At 36.2% G+C, this 12,311-nt stretch overlaps 1 protein-coding gene across 1 annotated transcript in view; it reads right to left on the bottom strand.

The window, feature by feature from the left end:
- Window positions 1–1,479: 1,479 nt before the first annotated feature.
- GABRG1 (gamma-aminobutyric acid type A receptor subunit gamma1) overlaps window positions 1,480–12,311 on the bottom strand; it is a 51,009-nt gene continuing 40,177 nt past the window's right edge. The window contains exons 5-9 of the mRNA XM_053940768.1: window positions 11,249–11,331; window positions 10,121–10,258; window positions 9,846–9,998; window positions 6,575–6,786; window positions 1,480–1,758 (exon numbers count right to left, since the gene is read on the bottom strand). Coding sequence (XP_053796743.1) covers window positions 1,480–1,758; window positions 6,575–6,786; window positions 9,846–9,998; window positions 10,121–10,258; window positions 11,249–11,331 — 865 coding nt within the window. The remainder of the gene's footprint in view (window positions 1,759–6,574; window positions 6,787–9,845; window positions 9,999–10,120; window positions 10,259–11,248; window positions 11,332–12,311) is intronic.

Raw genomic sequence — 12,311 nt, 5'->3', positions numbered from 1 at the left:
AATGCTGACTTTTACTTAATGCATATCTTAATTTTCCAGTGATTTTTGCAAGCTCACTTGAGACCAGTTTCTTTTTAAGAAAGGAGAAAAGACTGGACTTTTCCATAATGAAGACAATGGATTTAGAAATAGAAATTAGATATCAAATGCTGCCAGGAAGCAATAGTCAACACCAAGAGGTCAGTTCAGAAAGACTGCTACTGAAGAATTTCTACCAAAGCTCTCACCACAGAAGGGATGGAGAACTGCTCCTATGGTTTTGGGGGGATGTATCCCATCTTGGAGAAGGTTCAGCAATGCATAAGGATTATTTTAACTCCCCCTCCATAACATATCTTTTCCATTAGAAACAAACATCAAGAAGGTAATTACCCAGCAATCCATACCACACATTCAATACCTTAAGCCACTTGGCTCTGGCTCAGTGAGCAGCATCTGCTGTAACAAACCAGATCTACAAAACTATGCTGTGTGCAAAGGGGAGAAGACCACACTCTGCATTTTCTTAGAACTGGGGATTTAACACAGTGACTGTGAGTACAATGAATACAGTACTTCCAAATTCTGCTGATACAAATTCTTCCAAATGTAGGGTTATGACCTTTTCTCCAACACTGAGCATGTGAAGATCATTATGCTTAATGGCCAAAATCTGGGCCAACACCAGTTTGCTTTCCATTCAAAGAGCAGGCAATGGCAGCTGGATAAGAATTTGTGAAAGTTGTAGACCTCTTGGACAACTTTGGGGAACTCACGACAGTGAAGTAACAGGAAATGGAGCACAGATATAAATGTAATCTAAGCTTGAAAGCCAAAAGTCTCTATCCGTGGTCAGGATAAGACAAGCTCAGAATTATCCTTGGGTGTTTTGATATATCCATTCCTTGCTGCTCTTATATCTGCATTCTGTATAAATCTGAATTGATTAATTATCATCTAATCACACTTTTTAACATACTGGAGAGAACAAATGGCTGATTGAAAAGAGAAATGTTACATTTCAACTTTTCAAAATTAGGGATTAATAAAATCATCACCTTATGGATGAAATGGATGAGAGTAACTAATCCCATTTAATTAAGGCTTTCTTTGTAAAGGTGTAAGAGATGCTACAAAAATCCTTCTGCATTGTCATTTAGGATTAAAATTGAGAGCTTATGTAGGATAGTTCAGTTAAATAGCATAGCCTGTGATTCTGCATTTTCTTAGAGCTGGAAAAAAATGTATGTATGTGTGTTCAAGAAAGATAAATCTTAGGGATATTTATTTTAAGATGTTCTCTTCAAAAATACCAGTATCAGTTCTACAGTTGATCACAAGAGGGAGACTACATCATCATATTTCCTCTCATTGTTTCAAATTTTTAAAGCATACAAACAATTTGAGTCATTTTGGACCAGCTCTAATATTTGCTCAGTTAAAAGTATGAATGACTATTCAATTAGTATTTTTTTTCTGAGTTTGTCAAACCTCTGAAATTTACAGATAAAGATAGCCAATCCAGTAAACAAGATTGAACAATGCAAAGGCAGTTGGAAAGAAGATTCGAGAATAGGAGTCAATTTTTGCTATACGGATGTGTATTCTTCCTTCTCGCCAAGATCCTGTGCGGCAGTCTTCAAAGCAACAAAAGAAACTAGCACAGTCTTTTCCTTCTAGGCACTCATATCCGTAATCATCATCACGTTCAGGGAGATGATTAATGTTATTAATTGGAATTAGTGTTGATCCAGGTCGAACAGCAATTGCAGGTGGTTTCTTAAAAAAAAAAAAAAAAAGGGAAATATAGTTTTGTGTGTTTTAATCCTCATATAAAATAATTCCATAAGCCTTGGCAATATAATCACCTTCAGCACAATATATATCTTATATTAAAGAAAACAGTTTGGGGATCTTAGAAAATTATGAACCACATGTAATTAGCCCATGCAGGCAAAAGATCATGAACTACTTTCACCTGCCACAGTGAAAATTGGGTTGTGCTGGGATTTGGGAATAGCAGATAATTAGTTACACAGACAGGGTTAGCTGATCCCATCTACACAACACAGACAAACATTTTGAAGTCAGTCACTTCTTGACAACTGGGCCACAACCAAGTCCACAAGCAGGCTATAATCACCAATAACAAAAGAATGATGGTCCTCCCATCTTTTGGAGTCCTTAGGACAGTAGATGTGTTTCTGGAAGCTACATTTTCACAAAAATAAAAAGGCTAATGGGTTTAGCACAGCATCACTGTTGAAGTTTAACAGACTTAGACACGTAAGGCCAGGCTACGCCATCTAACCCTCAGATGTTAAATCCCTAAATAATACACCCTCCCTTTAGAATCCAAGACATGACTCCTTAGGAGATTGCCACTCAAGTCAATGATTAATTCAGTTCTTAATTCTTACTTTTACTTTCTGTGGGCACAACAAACTTCTTGTATCTAATAAAAACTCAGTGTAATATGTTATAATTATCATTGAAAAAATCTGGGTGGCTTATTGCCTAGTACATATAGTGTCTGCTATTCCCTTACTTGTGACTTTTGCGTTTCCACCTTCCTTTTACTCACACTAACACAACCCACCTTTTCCCTTTTTATTTCTTTGTTTCTCCACAGTTTTATATGCATCATTCTTGTTTTCCTGATTGTTTCAAAATATACTCTCTTTCTTAATCTGTCCTTTATCTTCTCTTTCTAAATCTCACAGCTGTTTTAAACTATTCCATAATCCTCTTTCAACGTACTCCACCCCATCCCACATTTGGCATCTCTTCTAAGATCTTCAGACCAAAGAGAAGGGTTACATTAACCCTACTCTTATATTGTTCTCTCTTTTCTACAGTCTTCATATTTTTTCTTGTAAGGACATAAAACAGCAGGAAAGGAAGCAGTGAGAAAATCTAACTGAATATTATTAGCCAATTATATATGACAGACAATGAAAACACATGAAAAAACATGGAAAGTGGGAAGCCAGCATTTAGTTTCTCATTATGCTTTAAAGTCCTCTTGTCCCACTTCCTGGGATTTGCTTTGGCCAGTACACAGACCTCTATACATTGTTAAGGTGACATTCTTTTGCTTCAGGAACCTTTTACCCAATATCCCAAGGGATGATGTTAATGCAGTGCAGTATCCACCATGTTTTCAAATAGCTTTGTTTAAAAAGTGTCTCTACCAGAGGAAGTTTCACACAGACTGCTGTTTCAAAACTTATTATACATGATGACTTAGTGAGCTAATTATCATCCTGAAGGACCTCATTATTCTTTTTAGTTATGATGAAATACTGACAATACTAAAAAAAGGCGTTACATGCTTCTATCCTAATTTGAGGCATTGCAAAGAGGGCTTATTTTTATAAAACATGAAAAACAAGTTCATTTATTTTTTGAAATTGAGAAAAAGTCTTTACTCTGCTGAAGATAAACAGGGAAAGTTGGCTATTTCTGATTCACACCTACACAGCTTTTACAAAAATTTACCCACTGTTGGTTTTGCCCATGTAAGATTTATGGCATGGGTTGTTTCTACTAGTGGGGTAAAACAGGAATCCTCAACACAGAAACACCATGGGAGAAGGAAAAAATTATAGTACTGCTTTCCACTGTTCACATCACCAGCACAGACTGGAGGTGGCTACTGAATTACAAGTTTGAAGAGGTGGCTGGAGAGAGGCAAACACAGTCATCCTGTAGGCTTAACTACCTACAGGAAATACATAAAATGTGTGTAACAGGCAATGTGAGGGAAAAGAGGAAAAAAGACCAACACCTTACAAGAAAACACCTACATATAAATTGGCAGAAACTGAAAAAAACCAAAACAAAACAACAAAACACCCACAACAGGTTGATATAGAAGTACATGCTGGTTTTTTATGGATGTACCGACTGAAATTGTAGATAAAACAGCATGTATTATGAGATCATTTATAATACACTCTGATAGGATCAAACCCAATTATTCTGCAATAACACTAATACACGTACAAAAGAAAGCCATTGTCTGTGGAGATCATGGCACAGGTGATACATTCATTTCAGGTGAAATGATGATCAGAACAAGATCCACAACTAATTAAGTTTAATCTTTCCTGCCCAAACTCATTACCCTTACTAATGTGGATTTGCATAAGCCAATTCATATTACCTTTCTTGAATGATGCCAGCACATATTTTCTAAGATAAAACTGCTGTAATCATTTGCAAAATCTTGCCATTTTTTTCCACAAGATCATTTATTGTGGCTTATTGGCATCAGTTCCTGGAATAGTAACCCATTTATTGCATTTTGCAGTAGAAATAGAAGATCTATGCAAGGCAAGTTTCCCAAGGAAAAAATCACTTGTAAATGAGTTTTCAGAAGAAATTAAACTGAATTTTAAAATTAAACTCTTTTTTTGAGTTACATATCCGTAACTACAAGAAAAGGGAATTAATAGAAGTCTGTGACAAAAATAAAGGCGAAGAAGAAAAGGGAAAAAAAAAAAAAAAGAAGAAAAGTATTTGTAATGGTATGACTTATTAACTAATTAGATGCCTTCTTTATTTATTTGGAACAAGAAAAGTCACAGCTTTTCATAAAACATCACCAGAAAAACTCTTATCAAATTAGAATCCTTGCATCTAAGTATATTAAATTTAATTCTCCCTTTTTCTTTTTCTTTTTTTTTTTTTTTTTTGTGCAATCTCTTTTTTTTTGGTACGGTCTTTTAGCCATAACATGTTTAAAGAATTCCATGCACAAAAACTTCAACTTCTTAGAAATAAAAAGCATTGTTTAAGAACCCAGTAAAACACAAATAAACAGTATTTTAGTATTATATTGCTAATTTTATTCTTAGTGCAAATTCCAGCTATTTATTCAGTAAGTTTCATAGTTTCTACCTCATCATTATTCTGCATTTAAAATTTTCATATGCACTGAAAATCTCAAAGCACTTGGCAGATTATTGCACACATGGGTGATGTGTGAACAGATTCTGCAAAGTGGCATTATTTCATTCAATAGAGCATACTTGCAAACTACTTCAGTGTCTTTTGATTTGTCAGCAGCTGATCTTTAATATCTGCCTGGTTTGAATACAGCAGTACATCCTGATAACTTTGCCTTCTCTGGGTTGTGCATGCCAAGAGCAGACCTATCAACACCCTACTCACCAAGCATTGTTGAGACCTCATTGCAGCAGCAACCTGAAATTGAATCTGCTGTGCTGACACTGGGATGCCCCCACATCCTCAGTTACCTTTTACCCTCATAACTCAGGTGACCCCTTGCCAAAGCCTGCGTTCTGCCCCTTCTGTCATGCCCACATTTGTTTCTACCACTAACAGGAAGCAGGTTTGAGCTTTCCATTTTCCAGTTTTCCTGACTGTGCAGGATTATCTGAGGATCAGAGTGATGTCTGACCAAGGCACCACAGGGAAGTATTAACACTTCATCACTAGCTTTGTCCTAAATGCACAGCTGATCCCCTTGGACGAGCTCAGCAGGTGAACCCTAAGGGCTCTCCTTTCCCTGGAATCAAGCCCCAAGAGCCTCACAGTGCCCCCATAAGAGACAGGCCCACAGCAGTGCCGCTCAGAATGGGTACACCAGTTCTTGCTGAGATGAGTTGCAGAATGGATATGGATCATAACAGGATTTCTGCACTCCCATACCTGCAATTACTTCTGTAATTTCATATCAATTTCTGTTTCACCTCATACAGAGCTGGTATTCAGCCTTCATTCAGAAAAGGCAACTGGAATTATGGTCCGGGTATGCTCCTGCATCTTTTGATGAGATGATTTCGAAAGGGGCTTTATAACATTTTCCTTTCTCTTATTCTCTCCAATGTTTTCTTACTTTAAAGACTACCTTTAAATATTTGTACTGACTTCCAACAATAAATTCTTTGGAAATTGCAGTATTCTTACTACGCAAACAGAAAGACTCTTAAAATTGAGTAATACTTGATCCTGAGATGTGTGGAGGTTTACCATAAAAACATCAGCTTGCAAAAGCAGAAGGTTAATTTAACCAGAAAGAAACATGGAAGCCAATTTAGAAAAGAGTTAAGATAGAATTTCTGTAGTGGGATTCAGAATACTGGCCAATAATAAGCATTTTTTCCTTTGCAAAGTTTTGTAAGACTTAAATTAGGTGATGCAGATCCAAAGAAATCCTCATACCTTCAGTCCATGCACATTATCTTTACTGCTACAGTTTTAGCTGTGGTTCTTTGCCAGGTGCTGTTTTCAGAAGCACTGTGCCCCTACAGAACCATCTCCACGGGCACATACTTCATGGGCAGTTCTAGTAGCACCAAGGACATGGAATATTATACCAAACCACTCTCCACCTTAGGTTCATGTGTCCTCATTCACATATGTGAAATCATCTAAACCCTTTGCTCACTACTTGTATTTACACAAAATTAGTACAAGCCTCCAACTGCAGAAAAAATGAAAAAATAAACATTAGTGTTAATTATCTTTGAACGTTAGCTTTTCTACTTAAGAAGCAGTCACTCAAAATGAATGCTACAATAAAAACCACTCTATTTCTTTTTTTTTCTTGGTTGACTAAACTTACTGATGGCTTAGATTTTGCCTTCTTTTCTTTTCCTTTGTCCCCCTTTTTGTTGCTGGTAAAGTAATGTAAGGTGCCATATTCCATCAAGGCAGCAAACACAAAAATAAAGCAAACTGAAACAAAAAGGTCCATTGCTGTCACATAGGAAACCTTTGGGAGTGACTTCCTAGCAATTGTACTCAGCGTTGTCATGGTCAGCACTGTTGTGATCCCTGTAAAGAAAGAAAAAAGGACAGAAAGAGGGAAATGTATAGGTAATCAAATCATATTGTGACCAAAAAAGGTAATCATATTAGCTCTTAATTAATTGATGAGTCATATAAGGACTGACCCACAGGAGGGGTCAGTGGGTTCACCACTGATTACATCCACGTACATTGGTGCTATGGCAAGAATCCATCCCTATGGATGCAGCATCCTCCATGGGATCATAGAGGAAGCTGTATTATAAATCTGACATGAAATGTACACATAAATACAGTAGAAAAACAGGTACAAATAAGCACACAAATTTTATAAGCACAAGGAAGTCCCTTCGCTCGAATGATTAAAATGTTAAAAATGATGCATTCAGAAATAAAAGGTGTATTACTTATCAATGATTTCAAACTTTTGGTAAACAAAAGAAAAATGAATAATGTTTCCAATTGTCTGCTTCTGAAGAAGACATAGAAGATCAAATTTGATGATATTCACGGCTTTCTGCTCTCATTGTCTAAGTTACCAGATATGCTTTCAACACTGTATCTTAAGTAATAGAAAATGTTTTCCTTGATTCACTTACATACAAGCTAATTAAAAGAACAAATTGTCCTTAATAGCTATGTGTTCAAAATCTCAACTATACCACTTTTCATTAGTTTAGCGTATATAAGGTGTTAACACTTTCTTCTTCTATTTGATACTTCAGGGTGATGCAAATCCATTTACATAGTAGTCCAAAATTAAAGTGTGACCTTTCTTTTGAAAAGCAATACTTGAACACAGAAATAATTTGTTATTTACATGCACAAGATTATTAAAAACAAAAACAACCAAACCAAAACAAACAAACAAACACATTACACCAGGCTAAAATTCTCTATGGCTCACAAATCAAAACATGGAATCATTGGTCCCTACAACAGGAAGGCAGTAGTGTTTTTCCAAGAGATTTCCCAATGGCATTACATGCCTAAAGGGGCAAACAGATAACCACGGTGCTCTTCAAAAGTTCTTCACTCTCACCAGATACTTTTGAAAATCAACTTGGCATTTCTCTGTATAACTAAATATTTAAATATCTGTAATCACCCCAAATCTTTTGCTCTGGGAAACCACAATCTTCCAGGATCTTCAAATAGATATGAGAGAAAAAGGTCCAGCCTTTTCAGGGTATCAGACCTCAGCACACCCTCCAGGTGGGAAGTGGCACCCACCATTCCCTGTACCAACTTCCGTTTAGAGAGGACAAAAAGAGACACACATTTTTCCAGCCTTGTCTGCTATGTGAAAGGCAGAGGGAGCTGTCACAGGGAGCAAACCTTCAACAGCAAAACAACTACCTGCTATGATAAACCTTGCTTAGTTTTGGCTTTCTTGTATTAATTTCTCTTTCCATAAAATTGTGTCTATTTGACAGGTACTCTTTTTCTCCTTCTCCAGAACATTTGCATGTAAGAAAAGTCATCCTACAAGCTGTGAAGTGATGGCTTTTGCATGTTTACATGAAAGGAGTTCAGAGTTACCTGCAGGGAGCTGTAAATAAGATATTACAAAACTTTGTATTCCATCTTGGGTAGGTGAAGGCTAGTACTGCTGAAGTGAGAGCTTGAAAACTTCAGCTTAACTGTGACATCAAAGACAGAGTTCTAGGTTCATGGCATATAAAAGTACTTTGTAAAAAGAAAAAACTCAGTACAGAACTAGAAGGATACCAATAGAACACCTTTCTCCTGTTGTAACTATTGTATTGTAACTAGGCAGAATCCACAATGATGTTCAATGATTAGTCAGTCAAAGAAATCTGATGAGATTTCTGCATCAAGGTCTAAAACTATCAAAAGTAATTTTCACTTATTTATTTGTGACTTTAGACTCTCTTCACTAAACTTTGTATCACTTTTAAATAACATAAAGTTAGGGTCCAAGACTGAGATTTTTCTTCCCTTACCTTTTCATTAGGCTACTGAGCCATGCTTGCTCTTGCTTACTTTCTCTCTTGACTCATTAATCTGACAGGCTTGCTGGTGGTCCAGTTTCAGTGGGAAAGGCAGGGAGCTGAAGTGTGGGCTCATGCTTCTGGTAGCATTTGCTTCTGCAAATGATCTTGTAGGGTGGGAATGGTGTAGGGTGGGAACAATACAACTGATGAGGAAAATCAACTCACATCTCTAACTTCCTAAGATGCAACTCTCAGCTCCTGACCTTTCCTCCAAAATCTGTCAGACTGCTGTCACTAGTTCTTCTATAAGCATCTGTCCCTGCTAAGCTCGAAGCTGTGTCCTGTGCACTCTGTATACCTGTTTATTAGGCTTTATGTGGTGACTGCAACTTTTCTCCAAGCAGCACACAAACCCTAAACAGTCAAATTTAGCAGACTGACACTGTGCTAAACAGGTCAGCCAAGATGACACTAACACAGACTTTGAACACAGAACACAGAAGCTAACACAGAATCTTTGTATTAGAAGTTGCAACCCATTTCAGTACTGTCTGTAATAAAAGCAGGAGTTTTTGTGAATTATAGGCTTAATTTCTTGAAGTGCAACTTTGGTTGGAAATTTTCAGTCATATCCTGGGTCTAAAAGAATAATTGAATCATTACAACCCCCCCAAACACAAACAAACAAACACAAACCAACCAAAAAAAAAAAAACAATGCAAACAACACAAAAAAAACCCAACAAAAAAGAACTAAACCAGATTTTCTCCATTTTTAGTCACATAGTAATGACTTCATTTGTTCCATGATGTTAAGTGTCAAACTAATAATTGCCAGATGACAGTCCCTGGAGATGATAAAAGATACATACAGAAGAAAAAATGTATTTATGTGAACAACAGCAGACCCACAAAACTTGGATCAGGATTTCCACACTCAGCATTGCTTCCTTAAACCGTCGAGCAACTACAGCAGGATTGTCCCACTCCCAATGTTGCAGTTCAGGAGAGAGAATGACCAACAGTCATAATATGAAGGGGAATAAACTGTGGTTAATTTACTCCCTGCTGCACATTTGTATTCCTTGAGAGTACCAGATGGTTCAAGGCTGAAAAAAGACATTCTTACCCAGAGAAGTCCTTGCAGGAACTGCATCCTTATTGATCCAAAATGACACCCATGAAAGAACAACTGTGAGTATACAAGGAATGTATGTCTGAATAGTAAAATATCCCATACGTCTGCTGAGATCGAAGAATATGGTCATAATAATATAATCACCTAAAAATTAAGAAAAATAATAAAAAATATTTATATGACATCTGTTTTTCGGTTGTATCTTCATCTGTTAGTCTCGATCTAAATAGATATTGCACAAAATAAAACTCAACACTTTGCCTTACCAGACAAGGTATGAGAAATTTCAGTTGTATTTCGTAGCCCCACAAATGCAAACTGATACAATCTCCAGTATTTTGGATCTGCCACTTCAACAGAGGTTTTCTTCCATTTGTATTCAATTTCATTTCTGGGATATCCATCTAGAATGAAACAAAACAAACCAAACATTCAGCCACAGAATGTACCAAAGCATGTTTTCTGATCTCTGAAGTTACTTATAAACTAAATCAGGGCTGTACATACAGTGCATCGGAGACCATCTATGGTCCTTCTGATACACTTTAAATTTAACCACAAAATAAATGGCCTCAATCTTAAGCCTAAGTAAATGTAAGATCAATGAAAAACTGTGTAAATAAAAATGTTAAGAAAATATCTAAGTGGTATTCTCGAACTCCTGTAATAAAAACTGGCTCAGAATCATCACTATTAAAACATATATGTCATTACATTATCGTTAAATGATCAGAAAGAGCTTAAAAGTACAGACACTGTACAAACAAAGTACAAAACGACTGGACACGGCACTTCATTCTATGGTTTAGCTGAGAAGTTGGTGTTCAGTCTGGACAAGTTCAAGTCAGTTGGACTTGATGATACTGGAGTTTTTCTCCAACCTTAATGCAATAGCACAATTGCCTAGGATTTTTTTTTAACATAGTTTGCATCAAAAAAATAGAGCCTGAAGGTTGCGGTTTTGCTCATATAAACTAAGTCCCATTGAAAGGAAAAGGACTTCTTGTACTGATTCAACATTTACAGGAGCAAGTTGAGAAGACATCTTATTTTTTCCTTTTAAGTATATCATAGGGAACTAATTCAAAGTTGTCAAGTCTTGCAGGCATAAGAAAACAAAGTTTTTCCAGGACAGTGCATTTCCATTAACTGGAATAGGCACTGTATTAGACTCCTAAGCAAAAAGACTATTTTTAAAGTTGCAAAAAATGCATGTGATTAAACTCATTCATTAGTGTATTAAATAATGCAATAAATCTAGTCAAAACATGAATGGTCAGTTCTTTCTTTTGCCACAAGGCTTTAAAAAGTAAACATTTGCTCTCCTGATGCCAAAATTTAAGTAAATCTAAAGCCTGAACGTAAAGAGGACAAAAAAGTGTTCTACCACATACAGCTTGAAAACTCCAGAGGACAGGAGTGTTCATCCATTGGAAAATTATGAAGCTGAAGATAACATTCAGCATTAATTGTCAACCTAATTAGAAAAGGAAGGTGAAAAAAAAAAAAAAAAGAAAATAGGTTATATTCAAGAATTCAGACACTTCAGACTACATAGTAAAAAACATGCACAGAAATAAATTTTGCCAACTAATGGATATTATGAATAGCCTCCTGTGTATCAGAAAAACAACACCCAGCATTAGCACCAAAGAACAAAGCAGGAATTATTACTGGATGCAACTTGAGAATCTGTGTTGCTTCAATTGATATTTCAAGCTATTTCCTAAATTTCAATTTATTTGGGGGCATCTCTTAGCTCTACAAGAAATAGGGATAAAAATTAGGGTCTGAAGACAGGGGAAGGAGAGGAGCTTATGATAGCATAAAAAGGAAGTTTTTGCAGAACACATTTATCAAGTCAAATTGCATTTGGCATCGTTGTATCTAATGGCTTTACATAAGAGAAAAATCATGGGGCACATTGGACTTGCTCTATACTCATGGAAGCAGTTTTGGTGAAAACAGTATTTGGATACGAAAAAGCAAACTATGTTTCTACCTATTTAATGTCTAAGGCATTCAAATAATTCACAACTTATAAACATTTTAGAACTGATTTAGGACTTATAAATCACTTTCTGCTTTTGAAAATGCTATCACAGATTTCCACAGGACTTCCAAGCAATAAGTGCAAAACCCAGGTCTGCTACCATTCACTAGTAAGCCAAAGTAAGGGGCTAGACTTCAAACTGACTTCTTTGCATTTAAAATACCTCCTCCTTTGTTGGCAACACTGTATATAAAGGCAGAATGTCTTCCAAAATCAGCATTAAAAATTGCCATAATGCTTGCATACTTGACTGTGTGGAATGCTTTCATATTAGACGAGAGATAGGAAAAGACTCTGAGACATGCTGCCAGATAGTTTTATAAGTCTCTGAACAACGTATTTATTTTACACAAACTGCCACTATGACCTGACCAAAGGTTTATAAGGAAAAGTGTATTTCTTAG

This window comes from Vidua chalybeata, chromosome 4 (assembly GCF_026979565.1).
Source record: "Vidua chalybeata isolate OUT-0048 chromosome 4, bVidCha1 merged haplotype, whole genome shotgun sequence".
Taxonomy (NCBI): Eukaryota; Metazoa; Chordata; class Aves; order Passeriformes; family Viduidae; genus Vidua; species Vidua chalybeata.
The sequence above is the reverse complement of the archived record's forward strand: the minus strand, read 5'-3'. Positions and strand labels throughout refer to the sequence as shown.